The sequence below is a fragment of the Chrysemys picta genome, chromosome 6 (assembly GCF_011386835.1).
Source record: "Chrysemys picta bellii isolate R12L10 chromosome 6, ASM1138683v2, whole genome shotgun sequence".
In the NCBI taxonomy this organism is placed as follows: Eukaryota; Metazoa; Chordata; order Testudines; family Emydidae; genus Chrysemys; species Chrysemys picta.
The window spans coordinates 106,826,081-106,846,394 of record NC_088796.1 but is presented as its reverse complement, the minus strand read 5'-3'; the positions used below and the strand labels follow the sequence as shown (position 1 = coordinate 106,846,394).

The following is a 20,314-nucleotide window of genomic DNA, read 5'->3' as shown; positions in this document are numbered from 1 at the left end:
GTCTAGGCTATAGAGTCTTCTTTATTATTAGAACTGGCCAGAAATTTTCAAAAAGTATTAAATTTTGACCCCAAAGACAGGGGGAGGGAATCACAAATGGAAAGAGAAATTATGAACACTTTTCAACTAAATCTAATTACCTTTATCAGTGGGCCAAATCTCAAAGTCTTTACTCAGTCCTTACTCCAGCAAAACTCCTGTTGCCATAAGGAAGTATTTTGCCTGAATAAGGGCAAAAGAATTATCTGTCATTATTGTATTACATATACATTTTTAAGATACACAAGCATGGAAACAATTTTTTATTAGCAATAGCTTGCTAAAAAGTTTTTGTGGGTTTTTTGTTTGCTTTTTTGTTTTAAACACAGTTGTACGAAAAAAACATTCCTGCATTTTGATTCCTGGACAGAGACTGCATCAATAGTGTCAAGTGACTAGAAAAACCAGTAATATAAGAAGGGGGGGGGAGGGGGCAGGGAGTCAAGCATTTTTATGTAAACAGTATTAGGATCTGCGTCAGTTTGCTAGCTACTCAGAAAACAAACAAAAAGTGGTAGTTAAAGTGCACTCTGGGAAGAGAATAGCGCAGATTAACAAATACATTTGGAAGATAGCCTGGTGGAGGCCTATTCACAACCTTTGTCTCCTCCTCCATCTGATTTTTGTGTATCTAGTGTGATTATTTCTCTGTTTTAATTACTGTTCTAATGCAGTCCACCATCTTCATAAGATGAAGCCAACTGATGTGTGTGCTGAGAGCAAGGCGTGGGTGATGACAAAATGATAACGTGTTCTTTTGTAGTTTGGGATTATGGAAGGAGCAAATCCAGCAACTCCCTCCATGGTCAGAGAGGTCTTCCTAATAACTGGATCTGTATTGTTCAGCTACACAGGAAAAGGGTGCACAGCCCATGGGGTCTCCTTGGATAGCAGCACAAAATGGGCAGGTGGAATTGGGGCTGGAGTGAGACCAGAAGAACTGCTGCAAGAATCCTCCAGTCCTCCAAATTCATGGCAGGGGGTGCATTGCACATGCAGAGGGCTACTTCAGCCACCAGAGTGAAGCAGCCTCCCTAGAGTGACTATGTAGCTTGCTTCTTGGCCTAGTGGGGAGAATTCCAGCTTCCAGTGGAAATATTTAGCACACAACAGACTATTTGGCGTGCGTCCCTGGAATTGGTACTATGTGCATAGTAAATATTTCAGGTAAAAGAGAAATTGTAAGGAATGCAGGAGTGAAAAGGGAAGCCTTTTTTGTGTACTGGCAAGAGAAGAGTAGAATCAGTGCATGTAAATAACGCAAAACTTCACACCCCATTTTCCATCAAATCTAGAAGGTGTTGTCCGTGCTTTCATAGGCTTTGTCTACACTACACAGCTTTTAGTGACACGGCCATGTCGACACGGCTGTGTCGCTAAAAGTCAGGCAGTATAAACGCTGTTTTTCGGCACTTTTGCCGACAAAATACTTCCATCCCCTATGAGCAGGGTTCGTGTTGTAGACAGGACGGCGCTCCTGCCGACAACAAGCCGTTTACACTGCCACTTGCCACAGCAAAACTTTTGTCTTCCACAGGTGTATAAAGAACCCCTCTCCCCCAAAAAGACAAAAGTTTTGTTGTTCAATTGGCAGTGTAGATAAAGCCTTAGTGTTTAGCTATAAAAGCAGTTCACTAGTCCCTGGAATGGAGACATGGCTGCTGCCTCAGTATCCCTCCCACTCCCTCCCTTCCCCGAGTCAACAATGGCTTTCCCTGACTGGTACAGTGTTTTGGGATTCTGCCCTACAGCTGAATGCAACAAGAGTCTTAGAGCAAAACAAAAAATCCAAACAGAAGTCATTCCTTCTCCCTACCTTTTTTAGCCTACCCTGTGATTTCCAGGCATCCTTCACAGCATTATATCTCCAATTATGTTGCTGTTCCATGCTGAACCAGGACCAGGCCATGCTTTCCTTGTACCCTGTTTTATAAAAGGCTACTGCTTGGGGGTAAGATTGTCCAATAAAGGGACAGTACACCTTGTGACATTTGCTAAGATAGGGGCATAGTTGGGCAAGCTGGCTGTGGCATATTCCAGGTAAGAAGGTGTCATGCTGATGGATTAGCAGAAGCAATCAGAGAATATAGACAGGTTGATATCTATATCCTATGTGCTCATCTTGTGCCCTAAAAGTTAGCAAACTAATTACGTCAGGATCTTTGACTGATGCTATCTCCCAGGAGATGTCATTGGCCAGTAATGTGTGTGTATTTGGGTTTCTTTTTTTTTTTTTTTTAATCTGTGCTTGGCACAATGATTGTGACAGTGTTTCACTGATGTAGAGTTTGTCTAGAAAGTCATGCTTCTGTGTCCTCCAGAATGGATTACTTTAATGAGCTCTGGGATACCTGTGAAGAGCACTCAAAAGCTACAACTAGTGTAGAATTCAGCAGCTCTCTTGGTTCATGGTGTTGGTCTAGGCAGCATTTTGCATCAGCCTGTCAAAACTAAACTAGCTTTCCACTTGATTTTGAGTGCAATTAAAAGTGAAGACACTGACCAAAGGACCCATATGTCCTTTGGCTGCTGGCTGTTTGAGAGTGAAAGAGGTGATCTGTGCTCAACCACATCAGCTGAGATCAACTAAGGTGCTTAGAAATGTCTTCAGATCAGGAAATTCATTTCCCCTTTGTGTCTGGAAGAGCCAAAGTTTACTAATACTCATGGCATGGAGCAAAGCCCATGAAACACACGTGACATGGACAATAAGCTGGTAGAGTGATGAGTAGCACTGGATTGGGGAAATTTTGTCCCATGGAAAAATGTAAAGAAAAATGGGAAAAAAAATGTTTCTGCTGAAAAAAGTAAAACTTAAAAGCCAAAAGCTTTTGGCTTTCAACTGAAAAATTTGTCGTTACTTAAAAAAAAAAAAAAAAACTTCGAATTTGAAAAGTTGCCTGACTCCCTCTCTCTTTATGAAACACAAATACCTTAATCAAAAACTAGCACAGTCTAATGCAATATATTAATATTTCAAATGGATGGCAAACACCCAATAGGAACTTTTTGGAACGTCAGATCCTGATTTGAATTTTGCATCTCACATGCATCTTTTTAATTAGTTTTAGTGTGAAATCAAATATACTTCTACCCCGATGTAATGCGACCCGATATAACACTAATTTGGATATAATGTGGTAAAGCAGTGCTCCAGGGGAGGAGGGTGACTGCGCACTCTGGCGGATCAAAGTCAGTTCGATATAATGCGGTTTCACCTATAACATGGTAAGATTTTTTGGCTCCCGAGGACAGCGTTATATCGGGCTAGAGGGGTATGAACAGACTAGTACTTCAGAAAGTTGAGATTTGGATCCAATTCCAGAACATAACTTTTGGACTCTGAAGTGGATATTATATTATACTCTTTTAAAATAAAAACAAATATATATATAAAAAAATTGCCTTAGTTTGAGTTACTTTTGCCTAAATGGAACACTGCGGTGTTTCATGGTGACATCTAAGCAACAGCTTTATATTTGTATAAAATCATACTGCATACTAAAGATGCTCTTTCAATTTTTGTTCTTTTGCACTCTTAAGTTTTTGACTGTACACCGTGTTTGGATCTAAACCCATTAGATTAAGAGGGATCAGCAGAACAGGAATCATCGCTTACTTAGCAAACTCAGAAGTGAGCAAATGTTTTCCCATTCAGGCACCCAGTACTACACTATAGTACATACTGTCTACTCAGAGTCATAATTAAACAGGGTTATGTCAAGACAGGCATGGCTAATGCAGAGACTTAACTGTGCTCTATTTGAAATTCAGCGAAGAAAACGACTTATGTTATTGAGCCAGGATGCCATCTGACGGAGAGGGAGGGGGAGAGGTGAAGCTGTGTGTTGCTGCTGAGCCAGATGTCCAGAGCATATGATAATAACTCTATCCTGTACCATCTGCTCTAACACTTGCTGACACCAGCAGCCATTTCTTGCCACTGGCTGTTGACCTAAATGTTTGCACTTGTATTATCATGTCTGCCAACATATTTGGGCTCACATCATCAACTTTCTGAACATTTTGTTTAACCCCCATGTGATGTGAGACATATTTGTAACCTCAAAAGTTGTTTTTATAAACAGCAGCATCTGCATATTTAAAGGGGTTTAGAAAAATCTGGGCTACCATAAGTCAGGACAGCTCTGAGGCTTTCCATTCCACTCACCTCCATACACTATTGTTTCCCTAGAACATAAAAAAGAAGCATTTAAGTCTCTTCTAGGTGCAGTGGTCCTTCTGGTGCCATATGCTAGACATCTGTCTTTATCAGGCTTAATTCTGGGTCTTGCAGTATTTGAAGTGATGAATTAGCCCTTACTTTATGGTAATATCCATGTGTGTTCAACCTTTTACACAGGACTTAATTTCCACTATTGTAGAATGCATGGAAAAAATAGCCAAGATTACCTGACTCTCCTAGTGGTTTGCATTGCTCACTGTTAGGCTATTGAACAGAAGATGAATATACCAGTCTGATACAGCATAACTGTCATAGGCGTAGTGAGGTTTTTTTTCCTGTTCTTATTTCTTCCTCTCGCACAATAGAGAATTGTCAGAATCCTTGAGTCATGTGTGTTTTAGTTGTCATATCTAACTTCAAGATAGAGAACACTGTTTGAGGAGGTATAGCACAGAATTATTTTTCTGTGGACTACAATGGTTCATTTTGTGAGTAGCACAAATATTGCTAAATAATTGGCAAAGAGAACAGCAGATTGTAGTAAAATAACACAAATAAATAAAGTGTAAGTTAAAAGGGAGAAGAGACCTTGAGAAACTAAGATGATGGCAGCACAACTTGACTGTGAGTGTTTCTTTTCTGTCGAATCAGAAGTGGGTCACTTAATGAACAAAGTTTTACATTTGTTTGTGTTTCTGTAGCATATTAAGACAACTATAAATCATTAGTAGTCTCATCTTTTGTACTAAAACCAGAAGTAATTATGCTAATAAAATATTCATGCTTAAAACTATTTTGCAGACACCAACAAAAATGTTTTGGGACCCGTCTGTGGGATGATTTGAGCACTTAAGAACACTTAATCGAGCAAGTTGCTTTGCCTGCTTAGTGTAAAAGTAGTCAGTCTGACCTGCCATGCACACTTCCTCATTAAAAATGACAGGTGTTGGTTCTGTGCCATTTTCAAGTGCTCTGTTTCCTTATTCTGCCTTTAAGTGGGTTTCTGCTTGCAGTTTTAAAAAGAAATCTCTCAATAAACTGAAGCTAACGCATTTGCTGTCTCTCTCTCTCTCCTGTTTAAAGGCCACTCTTAGGAAAGTTTCATTATGTTGCTACAACGTGTTACAAAAGTCCTAAAGAAACATTTGTTGTGAGCTTTGAATGTATAGTTTCTCTTGAACTGCAGCAAACTGAAAGGAGATCATCGCAAGGCTGTGGTCTCCCTCTAAACCAGCAAGGTCAAGGGCTCAGACAGCTTTAATGACTGCTCATTTTAAAAGAGCTGCGACTTAGAACTGATTGTGATATATGCTGGGTAACATCACCTAACATTGTTTAGGGTACTTTGGAGGCTTGAAAGAAAAGAGGTATTAAAAGGCAAGAAATGGAAGCTGCTAACTCCCTTTTTTTCTCCCAATATTTTCTTAAGTTATTTTTTCACCATAATCATTCTTGCTACATGAAAAGAAGGTAATAAAAAAATGCAAGGATTATGTGCTTCTCCGATTTGCCAAAATATTTTAAATATGAGTAATTATAAATGTTGTTTAAAAGTACAGTTGATAATGTACAATGCCCAAGAGATTAGCAGCTCCAACTCCCACCCATCTTTCACTAAAAATGTAATTTGTATGAACTACAGCCCTCAAAAATGAGATAAGGTCCATTGTCAATCTAAAAAACTCAAGGCGATAAGGAAATACAAAATACTGTTAGCCATGCAACATAACAAAGATCAGGTCAGAAGCCAAGAAGAAAGAAATGCAAAATGTATCTAAATCACCACCAATTTAAGTTTTAGTGGGGAAGGTTGGTTTTCACTGGAAGAGAAGCCAGGAAACATTCTGTTCGCACCTCTGGCAGAGAATTCTTGTGTGATCTTGGGAAGATCACAAAGGGGAGCATTTTCAAGCTTAAGGGTGCAAGGTTAGGCACCTACATTTGTATATTGGCACCTAAATAATGGGCTGATATTTTTAAAAAGGAAGTGTGCTCCTGAAAATCTAGATCTCTGATTTTGGTGCATCAGTATGAATTTAGGCCCATAAACAAACACTAAGACCTCGATTAAGCAAGGTCCCATTAAAGTCAATGAGACTACTGATGTGCTCAAGTGGCCTGGAGTTCCAGGAGCTCCTCTGAAAATCAGGTATCAGAGGGGTCGCTGTGCTAGTCTGAATCTGTAAAAAGCAACAGAGGGTCCTGTGGCACCTTTAAGACTAACTGAAAATCAGGTTGCTCATGTACCTGGTACCCTAACTTAAGGGACTAACTTTCATGCTTAAACATCTCCATGCCTCCTTTTTCATAAGTAATAAAAGGGATAATAATATTTCTCTACCTGACATGAGCATTATGAGGCTAAATTAATTAAAGATAGTTTCAGATCCTCAGATGTAATAGACTATACAAATGCAAGATAATATTAATAGCAGCACTCAGCATTCTGAGGGGAAAGGGGAGAAACTCAGCTGACTATATTATGTAGTGAGATATTAGTAATAGAATCAAAGTTGGATCATAATAGTGAAAGGTATGTAAGGCCTCCTACACTATAAGCTGTACAGGATGTGGTGGTTGTGTTTGTACAGCACCTAGCACAATGGGGAGCCTCTCCTGACCGGCACCTCTGGACACTATTGTAGTATAAATATTAAACAATTGCTCACAGAGTCCATTCACCTACAAGTGCAGGATTTAGTGCCATGCTTGTGGTTGTCACTTTGTAAACGAAGAATGCTGGTTTCATGATTTATTGGCCAAATTCATCCTTGTTCTAAACAAATGTAACTCCAGTGACTTCATCAGAATTGTACTCACATACACGGGGTCTGAATTTGAGTCTATTAATTTCTGTAGATTTCAATTTGTGATATACATAGTCTGCCAAGCACTGGCTTATGTGTTGCTGTTGGTGGGTTCGATATGCTGTCTGTGGTTGGTCTTTTAGCTGGTCAGATCACATATTTTCAAACAGCGTATATTGCTTAGGTGTAGATGATTTCTTCCATTATCCAGAAGAGAGGGCAAATTAATGAACTAAACTACACTAAATTGCTACCACATGAGAATTTTTGTAGTGGAAAAATTAATATCAGGAAAAACAGAGTATGCTTAATTGTTTTTGCTAGGAAATGGAGAGGACTCATAAAGCTCAGAGTAAGGTAACTTTTTCAATGTTGATTTATTGTTAAAATATTTTTTTAAAAGGCTTGGCAAACTTGAAATATATTGAGATTCAATTCCAAGGAAAGCAGGGCTAACCCAGTAGAAAAAATAAAGAGGGAGATATCCATAGATGGTGCCAGCAAATTGTTCAATATGGATAACAAAGGAACTAGAACAATTAGGGTAAGAAAGTTGAGACGCTCATATTTTACACCCACCACAAAAGAAAAAATATGAAAGGAAAACTACCATAACTAATTCTAATACTTTAGCTGAGGGGCGGTGGGATAGCTCAGTGGTTTGAGCATTGGCCTACTAAACCCAGGGTTTTGAGTTCAATCCTTGAAGGGGCCACTTAGGGATCTGGGGCAAAATCAGTACTTGGTCTTGCTAGTGAAGGCAGGGGACTAGACTCAATGACCTTTCAAGATCCCTTCCAGTTCTAGGAAATAAGATATCTCCATTAATTTACATTTTTAACTACAGTGGTTGCATTTAAAATGTTGCTTCTATTTTGAAAGATTCTGCTGGTTTGAGATTCTCTGTATATAAAATGGGAAATGTCATTCGAACTGGGACTATTTCTCAAAATGGAAGAAAGTTGCATCTGTGTCCAGTTTACCTACCCTCTGCCCACTAATCCTTCTCCCCAGAACTACTTCTCACACTCCAACCCTTTGATCTGCTTTTAACCAACCACCATGTTTTGCTAATCTTTCCCTTCCCCCTCCACAAAATGTGGGATGTCTCTCCAAAATTATAAGGGACAGGACTGGTACTGTTCAGCTGTAGGCCAGCGATGGGTTTCCTCCCCCTATATCCCCACAAAGTTTCCCAACACTCGCCTGATTTACTTGGGATGCACTCCGGGCAGAGGATTTGGCTTTAGGGCAACATGGTGTCACACTTCCTTGCCCATCTCCTGTTTTATATACTTGCCATCCACACTATAGGGCACACACAATAAAGCCAAGTGTTGTGAAATTTAAAGTTAAACACATTATTTGTAATTAAAGTACACTTATAGCTACCATTAATACTGCTGTAACTCTGCTCTTGGCAAAGAGGGTCACATCGCTTCATCAACTAATACAAAGGAGTGGTAGAATATTGAAAAAGGTCAAAAATATTTCTAAGGATTTAGTAATACCATGTATAGAAGGGAATTTGTAGTTTGCCATATTCAGAAAACCATAGGCTAAGCATTGATTGCCAATGGCCTTTTCTAGCAGCTGTAGACATTATGAGCTTGATTTTAAAACTGATATAATCAGAATCAATCCCTAACTCACTGTAGCTCACTTTCCAGCAGAAATAGTTTTCTTCTATACACCCTTTAAAATATATATATTCTCATTGTTCTGCAAAGAAAGGTTTTCTTCAATCTTATATGTGAGTGGCTTAAACTGAAAATGGAAGGGAGTCACCAGATTGTTTGCGGATACAGACTAACACGGCTGCTACTCTGAAACCAGATTGTTTGTTTGTTTCATAATTTTGTGTCTCTCCCTCCAACTCATATATCTGTTTTGATGTTGGCTGATTGTTTACAGTTATCTAGGAGAGCATTTGAAGAGCCTTCCTTGCGGATGACGTCAAATTAAGTGACAGGTCATAAGTGCCAGCCTATAGCCCTTGTTGCACGCTATAGAGGAGGACAAGACAACAACTATTTGCCAGAAAACTGGTACCCACTCATCTGAATTTTTCCCAGCCCGTGCTATGCAGTGCTGTTAACTCATCAGAGCAGCTGTAGAAGCTTTTCTAAAGTAGTTTTAGATATGAATCCAATCTGTTCAGTTTGTCTCTGTGAAATGCATCTGTTACAGCGTTGTAATAAATGGAGCTGTCAAACATGATGGGATTATATTTCCTTTAGTCGCATTAATTGAATCTTCGTTCATTTTATTTGTTTACCATTATAGTTACATTGGCTAAAACCACATGACTGCATACAAACTAATGTGATTATGTCTGGACTAAAGTAGATATAAGTGGCAAGAATGCCACAGGTAGCACTCTGTTATCTGATGAAAAAAACCCCATTGAGGAAAGAAAGTATTGTGTGGGCCACCTTTTGTGTTTGCTTTGGGAAAAGTACAACCTTGATATGAGCCACATGGGAGTAAGTGATGGTTTGTAGGGAGAGTGTGCAAGTCAGCAAGAATGCAAAGAATTGCTACTAAGTAGGCTGTTCTGCACAAATGCTGAAGCTATGGATGTAATTATGGCAACAATGGGCTTCCTGTTAACTAGTTTTGAAATACATAAATCTTCTAATTTATCAAGAAGAAACCATTACATCAGTAACTTTATTGATGTTCGTGTTGTTTGGCACTGTATTTAACTAGCCTTCAGGGAAATTCCTGTTTCCTAAATTTGCTCAGTTTCAACAAGCTTGCATTACATATGGGGGGTGATTTGCTATTGTCACAATAGCAGCCCAGTAGTCTAGGCAGATGTCTTGCAGTGATTTATTGGTGGGAGCGGAGGAGACTGCTTAGGCAGGAGGGCTGGGAAATCATGAATCTCTGATTTCAAAACATCACATAAAAATAATGATGGGTGGAAAATATGATTAAAGTTGTGATTGGCAATATTGCCTTGCAGAGTCCCAGATCCATTAACTTAATAATGCTTGTGATACTGCCATGAGGATAATTCTAAAGTCATTCTAAGATGGGAGAGGGCGGGGAGGAGTGCATAAGAGTTAAACAGGCTCTGAAATTCAGGGATATAAGATCTAGAGAAGCTTTTGAAATGTCTGTTGTACTAGCAGAACAAGGATTTATTGAAAGAGGGGGGTTTTGAGGTAATATAACTTAGTATATTTTGAAGGATTTGCAATTAAAAATATGTACGGAAAAATCAAGTCCAGAAAGTAGCCTTGCAAAAATAAGATAAAGCATTCAATTCCTCAGAGTATGGATTCCTTTCCAGGCAATTGTAGATTAACAATGGTGATGCGATATTCCTGTACTGAAATTATGAATTTGGAGAACAAGGTAAAATGCCTGTTGCCTGGCATGACAGATTTTATTCATTTTCTTTTTTATTTCTTAGTTGAATGAAACTCTATTTTAAATATGGACATTTACAGACAGTAGTGTATATATCATTTCAGAATTAACCTTCACAAAAATTGACATGTTAACTCATATGGAGGAAACACATTTACAGTTATAAAAAATGTACATTTTCACTAAATTTCTTAATATTTTAAATATATACATTTATTGACCTATTTGTTAAACTATACTAAACTCAATGGGACAAACATAATTTATATAGCGAGACAATATTATCAATGTACTAATATTTTATACATTTTCCTTTATTTGATTTTAGTAGATTTTATCAGTTGCATGGGATTCTTATGGCTATTATATTTTATGAACTATGGCCCTGGTGCCCACATGAATAGTTCACTTGAAATCAGTGGGACTATTCACATGCGAGTGTAATATTAAACACATGCATATGTTTCCAGAATCAAGGATCTGTATGACTGTAAATATACTGTAAATCTTCTATCTGCAGTATGCAATGATTGGGATTCTCAGAAGCATTCACCTCAGCCTAACTCTGTTCCCACTGAAGCTGATGGGAATGATCAGCTTCAATGGGCCCAGAGTAAGGCCAATGCTGAGTGCTTCTGAAAACCCCACTTTACATTTATGTACCAAACAATATATATTTTAGTATGGCAAAATGTAATATGGCATCTAGGAACAATGTAGGTCACGCTTACACAATGTGTGGGACTATTCTGGGAAACAGTGATTCTGAAATAGATTTGGGGAATCATGGTGGATAATCAGCTGAACATGAGTTCCTAGTGCAGTGCTGTGGCCGAAAGGGTTAATGCAATCCTTGGATGCATAAAAAACAGGGGAGTCTCATGTAGGAGTAGACAGGTTATTTTACCTGTGTTCTTGGCATTGGTATAACTGCTGCTGGAATACTATCTCCAGTTCTGGTGCCCACAGTTTAAGAAGGATGTTGATAAACTGGAGAGGGTTCAGAGAAGAGCTATGAGAAAAGTTTAGAAAACCAGGAGTCATAGACTCAAGGAGCTCAGTCTATTTAGCTTAACAAAGAGAAAATTAAGGGGTAACTTGATTATAGTCTGTAAGTACTTCCCTGGAGAACAAATATTTAATAATGGCTTCTTCAGTCTAACACTGAAAGTTATAACATGATCCAATGGCAGGAGTGAAGCTAGACAAATTCAGAGTGGAAACAAGATGTAAATTTTTAACAGTAAGAGTAACTAACTATTTGAACAGTTTACCAAGAGTTGTGGTGAATTCTCCATGGGCAATTTTTAAATCAAGATTGGATGTTTTTTCTAAAAGTTATGCTCTGGGAATTATTTTGGCAAAGTTCTATGGCCTGTAGGACTTATACAAGAGATTGGACTAGATGATCACAATGGTTCCTTCTGGCCTTGGAATCTAGGAATAAATTTTAATTTATCTATTTACTTATATGGCCCTATTCACTGTAAAATCTGAGCATTGCCCAGGTATTAAGGAATATATCTTCCCAACATGTAAGGAAATTCTCTATTTTCTGCATTTTACAGAAAGCCAAGTTACCTAAATTCTAAGGTCACAAGGAAGTTTGTTGCACAATCAAAGACTGAAACCAGATCCTCAGAGTCTATCTGTGCTTTAACCACAAGAGTCCTCTGACAAAGGCCCATGGGTTCCAGCTAGAAAAGGGTTCACTGTTCTGTAACAGCAAAGCCTTACCAGCCTGGCAAATTCATTACACCTATGACATCACGCCCATGGTATTTATCCATAAATGATGTCATGTGAGGTCTCTAAATAAAATCTTAGGTCATATTGATCCCCATAACTGTTGTGAGGTGTATGTACAGAAGGTATTTAAGGAGATGCATAAATAAATCTGTGTCCAAGGCAGAGCTGACAAACAGATTTCAGGTCAAAGGATGTTCATTCACCTGTCTCTATGGGTATGTCTACACTACGGGATTAATCCGAATTTATATAATTCGAATTTTGGAAACAGATTGTATAAAGTCGAATGTATGCGGCCACAGTACAGACAGTTTGATAAGAAGTGTGAGAATACTTACGAGGGGAGATAGATTCAATGTTTGTAATGGCTGTACTAGGCTATCTTGATTATCACTTCAAAAGTTTTTTTCTCTTACTTAATTGGCCTCTCAGAGTTGGTAAGACAACTCCCACCTGTTCATGCTCTCTGTATGTGTGTATATATATATCTCCTCAATATATGTTCCACTCTATATGCATCCGAAGAAGTGGGCTGTAGCCCATAAAAGCTTATGCTCTAATAAATTTGTTAGTCTCTAAGGTGCCACAAGTACTCCTGTTCTTTTTGCGGATACAGACTAACACGGCTGCTACTCTGAAACCTAGACAGAAGGTTAGCTTGTTAACTTAACACACTTTCTCGAGATTAAATTTATGATTTTGGTTTATATGTAACCCTTCTGCTTCCATTATCCCTACTCACTTGAATCTTTGAATCTTTGTTCTTTGTTAATAAACTTACTGTTTTAACTTTAAACATATGTAAATGCTGTAATATTGAACAAGAAGCTGATCCTAAATTAAAGCATCCATGCTGTTGTGTACACTGTTCCTTTTGGGGACAGCTGACCTAGTAATTCTGTGAGTGTTCATGGATAAAGGGCTGAATACTACAGGGGCTTGAATACAAAGAGGCTTGGGCACTGAGGTACACCTGTTAACCTGCAAGGCAAAGAAAGAGATGGCATAGCCGAGAGAAGAGAGTTTGTGTGGCTGGGAAGGGCTGGCAGTGTCAGGGGAATGCTCCCTCTTGCTGGAGGCAGGGTGGTAACAAGGTGACTCTCAGTCCTAGGCATCCTGAGAACCATCAAAGCCTCACAAAACTTTCACAGATAACATGAAATGAGGTGATTTTATATGTAGAATATTTTTACATTATATGAAGAGAATTTTAAAATATAGCTTAAGAATGTATGTTTCTTTACAAGGGAAAAACTGACTTTTTGCAAGGGAAGTACTATTCATTACATCGGAGTGGGCAAACGTTTTGGCCCAAGGGCCACATCTGGGTACAGAAATTATATGGCAGGTCATGAATGCTCCCGAAATTGGGCGGTAGGGTGTGGGAGGGGGTGAGGGTTCCAGCTGGGGATGTGGGCTCTGTGATGGGGCCAGAAATGAGGAGTTGAAGGTGCGGGAGGGGGCTCCAGGCTGGGGCAGGGGGTTGAGGTGCGGGGTAAGGCTGGGGATGAGGGGCTTGGGGTGCAGGAAGGGGCTCAGGGCTGACGTAGGTGGTTGGGGCACAGGAGGAGGTCAAGGAGCTCCTGGAAGCAACGGCATGTCTCTCCTCCAGCTCCTACACGGCGGCACGGCCAGGCAGCTCTGTGCACTGCCCTGTCCACAGGCGCTGCCCCCGCACCTCCTGGAAGCAGCAGCATGTCCCCCCTCCAGCTCCTACATGGAGGTGCGGCATTGGCCAGGCAGCTGTTCGCCAGCCGCTGCCCCTGCAGCTCCCATTGGCCGCAGTTCCTAGCCAATAGGAGCTGTGGGGGTGGCGCTTGGGGTGGGAGCAGCTTGTGCAGAGCCCCCTGGCTGCCCCTACGTGTAGGAGCTGGAGGGGGGACATGTCACTGCTTCTAGGAGCCACGCGGAGCCACAGCATATGCGGAGCAAGCTCCTGACCCCGCTCTCCGGCTGGAGCACCAGAACAGGGCAAGCCCTAGACCCTGCTCTCCAGCGGGAGCTTGAGGGCCAGATTAAAATGTCTGACAGACTAGATGCAGCCCATGGGCTGTAGTTTGCCCCCCCTTGCATTACATTAATACAGGAATTGGGAGAAACTGAGGACTTCTGTACTTTGCACAAACCAATTATTTCAATCTTATCCAGACACTGAGGCCAAAAATCAGGATACAGATATTTTTACTTAACTCTACCTCCAGACATCTTTCTTATACTGGGCTGGAGACAGGGTCTCTATGATAGCTCTAACTCCAAGTACATACATTTTAGGGAAGCAGAGAATCACCTCACTGGTTTATATAGATTGTGATTAGTAGCATTTTAAAACCACCGTCCTCTCATTTTGTACTGATGTAAATAACTACAAAGGGTGTAAGGCAATGGAAAATTTGGCCCACCCGAGGATTGCTTTGCACATAGGCATCCCTGAAATTGGCAGCCTACCCTTGTGGTGCAACCTGAACTCTTGCTGTCATATTTGATATTTCCAGGAACTGTTACTATCAGATACTGTTGCCCCTCCACCTGACCTGCCACGAATATCATTACTTATGAGTATAGGCCAACTTCATGGTATCATCTGGGAAATACCAGTTAGAGGAAGTTAGGAAAGACAGTTCTGATAATGTCAGGTGCCCATGAATTTAGACTTTAGAATTTAGACAAAAGTCTTGTTGGCCTCTCTGACCCTCATATTCAATGTATCTGTTTCATGTGACAACTGTGGTTTTATTATTTCCAAGTGAAGAAAAATCTTGCAGTTCTTGGCAACCCTGATTCTGGTTCTGATCAATCCTGGCAAAGAATATATTTTTGTTTTTAACAACCCCTCCCATGGTAAGACAACAAACACCTGTGCTACATCATAATTCTCTGGATTGCTCAAATTCCCACATTCAAACAATAATTGTAACTTTTAATTGGGCTTTAAGGAAACAGAAACTAAATGTTGATATTCCCACTGAAATGTACCACTACAGCAGTCCATTGTGCTGGAGCCACAGACATTTCAATAGTTTGTGCCAACCAATACAGTTAAATTGTTGTCAGAGCATAGATAAGATGCCATGCCGGCTTTTTATTTACTTTATTTAAATCCATCACTAGTGAGCTGCTGGATAAATAAGCTTCACCTGACCTGATTTTAAAAATAATCTGCAATGCCAGCAATTTAATTATTTTACTTTCAGTTAATTATTAGGCATTGTGCGTGTGTGTGTGTGTGTGTGTGTGTTATGGTAGTGCCTAGAGGCCCCAACCATGGTTGGGGCACCATTGTGCTAGGCACTGTACATACATGTAGTAAGATCCAAAAGGTGGGAGGGGAAACTGAAGGACAAAGAGGAAAAATAACTTCAAGCTCCAAAGTCACAAAGCAGTTCAGTGGCAGAGCCAGGAATTAGAACCTGAATTCTTGACCCACCGGCAGTGCCCTATCCAATGAGTGATACTGCCTCTTTTTCGGTGATAAGTTTCATAGACAGAGGAAACTTTGCTCAATTTTTGTTCCCCCTCCTGCTTTACTTGGCAAAGCTGTTTAGTTCCATTCTCTTGCAGCCACCAAAACTTACAACTCTATTTAAAACTTGTTTGGCTGCTTGTAAGTCACAGAACAGTACTGTCTTTGGCGTATATATGTGTTTCTGTGCATGTCTAGTGGCAGTCACTGAGATTACATAATTAATTTAGGATTCGCATCCCACTAAGCCAGCTTTTTAACTGAAATATTGATACTGAAACTTGCAACCTGACCTCAGATATGCTTTGAGTGTCAATGTACTGCAAGCCTTCCTCACAACTTATGCACAGTTGAGGACTTAGTCAACTCTCAGTTACAGTACCAATAAGAAAGGCTCTGGATAAATAGAGTGCAGGAGAATGCAAGTTTTGTACATATAATAAGTGGCCTACATTTAGTGTGTTTATAGGTAAAAGGTTGAATTTATGTCCAGTTTTTTTGAAACACGAAGGAAATGAAGACACACTCAAAAATACCATTCCTTTAAATGTTAGCGACACTTCCAATAACATTTCACCAGTATTCTGATGAGTCCTGTGGTGGACTAATTTAAAAATGAAGTAAGATTAGTTTCTATTAAATGTCTATAAGGGCTAACTCCCCCTGAAGTAAATGGAAAGGATCTCATCGCCTTCAGCTGGAGTTGGATTGGGCCCTATATTATTGTATAGCCCAGGACAATTAGAAAGTGCAAAGGTACTGATTGTAAGTATGTTATTGTGGAATATTGACATGGAATAATATCTCTCAAAAGTTAGTATTCACTATTGCTTTATTAAAAATATCAAATCCAGATTTCAAGCATGAAATCTGCTATCATTTACTTTTTAGCTCTCCTTTTGGTCACAGCCTGCTATTGTTTAAATTGATTTCACACCCATTTGTTTAAAAAATACAATAACATTGATTTTTGTTGCTGTTTTACCATGTAGGTTAATCTCCGAGCCACTGACGTCAGGCTCATGCGCCAGCTGCTCATCATCAATGAAAGCATTGAATCAATAAAGTGGGTGATTGAAGAGAAGGGAGCCATCATCAGCAGAGGTAGCAGTTTGAGTGGCAGCCTTTGCAGCTTGCTGGAAAGTCAGGAGACCTCCCTGCAAGGCAGCTATAACAGTTTACAAGACTGTAGTGATGGCCTGGATGGAATATCAGTGGGGAGTTATCTGGACACTTTGGCGGATGATGTCCCAGGTCACCACACACCTTCAGATATGGAACAGTTCACTGATACTTCTATTCTAGAGGATTCACAGACCCTGCACAAGCATCCCAAAATTGAGTCTGATGAATACTACTGTTTTGGTTAATAAAAAGAAGTTCCAGAGGGACATGAGTGCACTTGTATTTATCTTCTTTCTTTGCTGCTATTTTATTTTGTGTGCAAAAGAAAAAATCCCTTTTTAAAGGAAAATTTACTTTGAATCCACTTTAGAATTTTGCTGTTGCTTCTAACTTTCCTCATTCTGGGTGGTTTGTTTGCTTTTTTCCCTTTTCTTTATCTTAATTTATTGCTGTGGTTTTGGGTTTTGTTTTATAATCCCATATTTACAACTTTAAAAAAGATGAAGGAAATAAGCTTTTATCTTCAAAACAAGACATCAGGGATTGAAAGTACCAGTTTATATTTGTTTGACAATAAAACACCTACTGATACCTGTAGTTTGTAGTTAATCTTCTTTAGTAACTAATAGTCTTGCTTTCCAAAAAGGCATTATTTTAACTGAAGGAGTTTGCGCTTTCTAGTTCTCCGGTCTTTGGCCTTGAATCTGCTAACACCTATGCAAGAGATTAACTTTACTCATGAGAGTAGCCACATTTCACTATATCACAGGGTGCATGTTCCTTCTGATAAGGACTGGGACTAATCCCCTGAAACAAGGTAGCTGCCTCTCAGTGGAGCCTAGTTGAGTACACCTGGGACTAATTCTGTTGGCGCTATCAGTCCCAGCTGGGGTATGGCTCGGAGCATTTTGCAAGAAGAGGCATTCAAGAGAGTAAAGGAGGTTCTTTGCAGGCTCTCCTTGGGGTCTGAGAGGCAGAACTGCCTGGAGTAGAAGTTTAGTCAGGGGTGGCTGGAAATTGTTGCCAGAATCTCCTGGAGAAGATAGAAGCCAAGGTGGGGTGGGTTATAATTGTTTGGCATGAGTTTAACCTTGGAATAAGAAGCTCCTCATTTCCCAGGGGACTTCAGGGGAGGTGGGAATCTAGTTGTCCAGCATAAGGAATAGGAGTGGCACGAGGCTTTTAAGAGTCCATATGAACAACCAGCAATAAGAAGTCATGTGAGATCATTTTAAGTTGTGTCTTCCTCAGTGGTTTGAGCATTGGCCTGCTAAACCCAGGGTTGTGAGTTCAAACCTTGAGGGGGCCACTTAGAGATCTGGGGCAAAAATCAGTACTTGGTCCTGCTAGTGAAGGCAGGGGGCTGGACTCGATGACCTTTCAGGGTCCCTTCCAGTTCTATGAGATAGGTATATCTCCATTACAGAACTTTCTGTGAGCCTGTAAACTAATAAGGAAATCCCAACTGGGGGCTTTCCCCTCAAAAAAGTGGTTTCTCTAGGGCTTTGTGAGACCTGAGTCCATACATGCTGCAGAGGGACATTAGGAGGCCTCGATCCTTTACCGAATACAGTAGGACTTCTTACATGAGTAAAGCTAAACATACGCATAAGGGTGTTTGTTTTAATTTACAGCAGAGATATATCAATAAGTGACCAGGATGAGAAACTTTCCTCTTTGTCAGCCCATGACTGCATAATAAAATGGCAATGGATAATTCCTGTCATAAAGTTGAATGCTGCTAGTACATTGTAATCCACAAAAATCATGCTGGAAGTAGTGGGCATCTGAAGTTGCCCACAAATATCCATTTGCAGGAGACTCCCATGCTATAGATGCCACTGGTTTGTTTCCAGCAGGACTATCAATAACCCTTTGAGGAATATAGAAGACTAAATTAATTCTTCTGATACATGCTCGGACAGTAGACTTTTTATGTGTAGGGGGTTATGGCTGGAGAAACCCCTGAAGGAATCCTAATCTTCAGGCCCTTAACACTAGCCAAGTGACCCGATTTAGGGAGTGAAAATCTTCAGAAAATACACTGGAATTTACATATATTTCCATAATGTAAATAGGTCATTCCACACAGTAAGCATGTTTGGGGTGGGTAAGTATTAGGATAAAAGACCTCCAAAGAGAACTTAGATGTTTGAGGAAATGGTGTTGATGAGTCAGTATGTCGTTCTTTTCACTTTGAGACAACACTAAACTGGTACCTCAGTTAAGAGATGCTGTGATGTTGGAGGTTTCCTTTTTTAGATTAAGTGTAAGCGTTAAATTCTCAGTTGGTGATGTCAATGGTACTATACGAGTTTAAACCTGCTGAAAATTTTCCCCCTTATATGTAAAACCAGTAGCTGAAAGCCCATACTGTCTCACAGGTGTAAGTCATAAAACAAAACACACACACACACAATTTTGTTTTGTTTAAAGGCCAAAAATGGTTGAGAACTTAAAAATTAGATAGTAACAGACCACAAATCCATGATGATTGAATCTGATACTCCAAAGAAAAAAAGCTCTCCATTATGCTTGTAGCTATTTCTATCCCTCCACTCAACAGATATTCTAAACTTCAACATAAGGTTTGGGTTTAGCCTTTATTCAGACAAACTCACATTACCTTCAGTAAAACACTATCTACGGGGGTATCTGGGCTGTTTTCCTTTCTTGCAGCTTTAGTCTATTGGGGCCTGGGTACTCAGAGCCCTGCTATCTAGCTTGCTTTTGGAGGGGGCTGTTCTTCTGTATTTTTTCAGAGTAGCAGCCGTGTTAGTCTGTATCCGCAAAAAGAAGAACAGGAGGACTTGTGGCACCTTAGAGACTAACAAATTTGTTAGTCTCTAAGGTGCCACAAGTCCTCCTGTTCTTCTTTCTTCTGTATTTTGTCTGTCTTCCTTGCTTTCTATGGAGTACATACACTCCAATACGATTTGCTGCAGGGTTCTAAATCAACTTTCTCAACTCAGGAAAAACATGTGGGCATCGTTGCGAGAGCAGTGAGAGAGTGTAGATACATATTTACACACTTAAATATGGATGCAGGAGCCTAACTTTAGGCATCCATTTTTTTAAAACTCTTGGACTATATAATTCAATTGCTATAAAATATAGCAATTGCCCTGCTTGATGATACCAAAGGTCCATCTAATATACCTATTGCTCACAGTGGCCAATCCCAGCCAGACTAGGTAGTTAAAGGAACATGAAGTAGGCAGTTAAGGGATAAGCAGCCCTCTCCTAACCCTGATTAGTTAGTTTGCTCTGAAGCTTGAGAACTTAGATCCTTTCCCAAACTCTTGTTTATTTTTTCAATATTTACTATTATAATTCTGCTTATTCTTGTTATCCTTGTCCAGTCCTTTTTTAATTGATGCTGAGGCCTTGGCCTCAATGATATCTTACAGGTTCCACAGGCTAATTGTGTTGGGTGGAGAAAAAAATTCCTTTTTAACAATTTGACATTTTCCACCTAAAATCAACCTTTTTTTAATGCCTAGAAAATTAGTTTCCCTGAACTCATAGGCATTTAGTGAATTCTGGTGACACGTTTACAGTCTGTGA

General features: G+C 39.8%; 1 protein-coding gene across 1 annotated transcript in view; it reads left to right on the top strand.

Annotated features, from left to right (window-relative positions):
* Window positions 1-17,344, top strand: part of LURAP1L (leucine rich adaptor protein 1 like) — a 33,777-nt gene extending 16,433 nt beyond the window's left edge. Inside the window, exon 2 of the mRNA XM_005295198.4 lies at window positions 16,615-17,344. Coding sequence (XP_005295255.2) covers window positions 16,615-16,992 — 378 coding nt within the window. The 3' untranslated portion in view covers window positions 16,993-17,344. The remainder of the gene's footprint in view (window positions 1-16,614) is intronic.
* The last annotated feature ends 2,970 nt before the right edge of the window (window positions 17,345-20,314 follow it).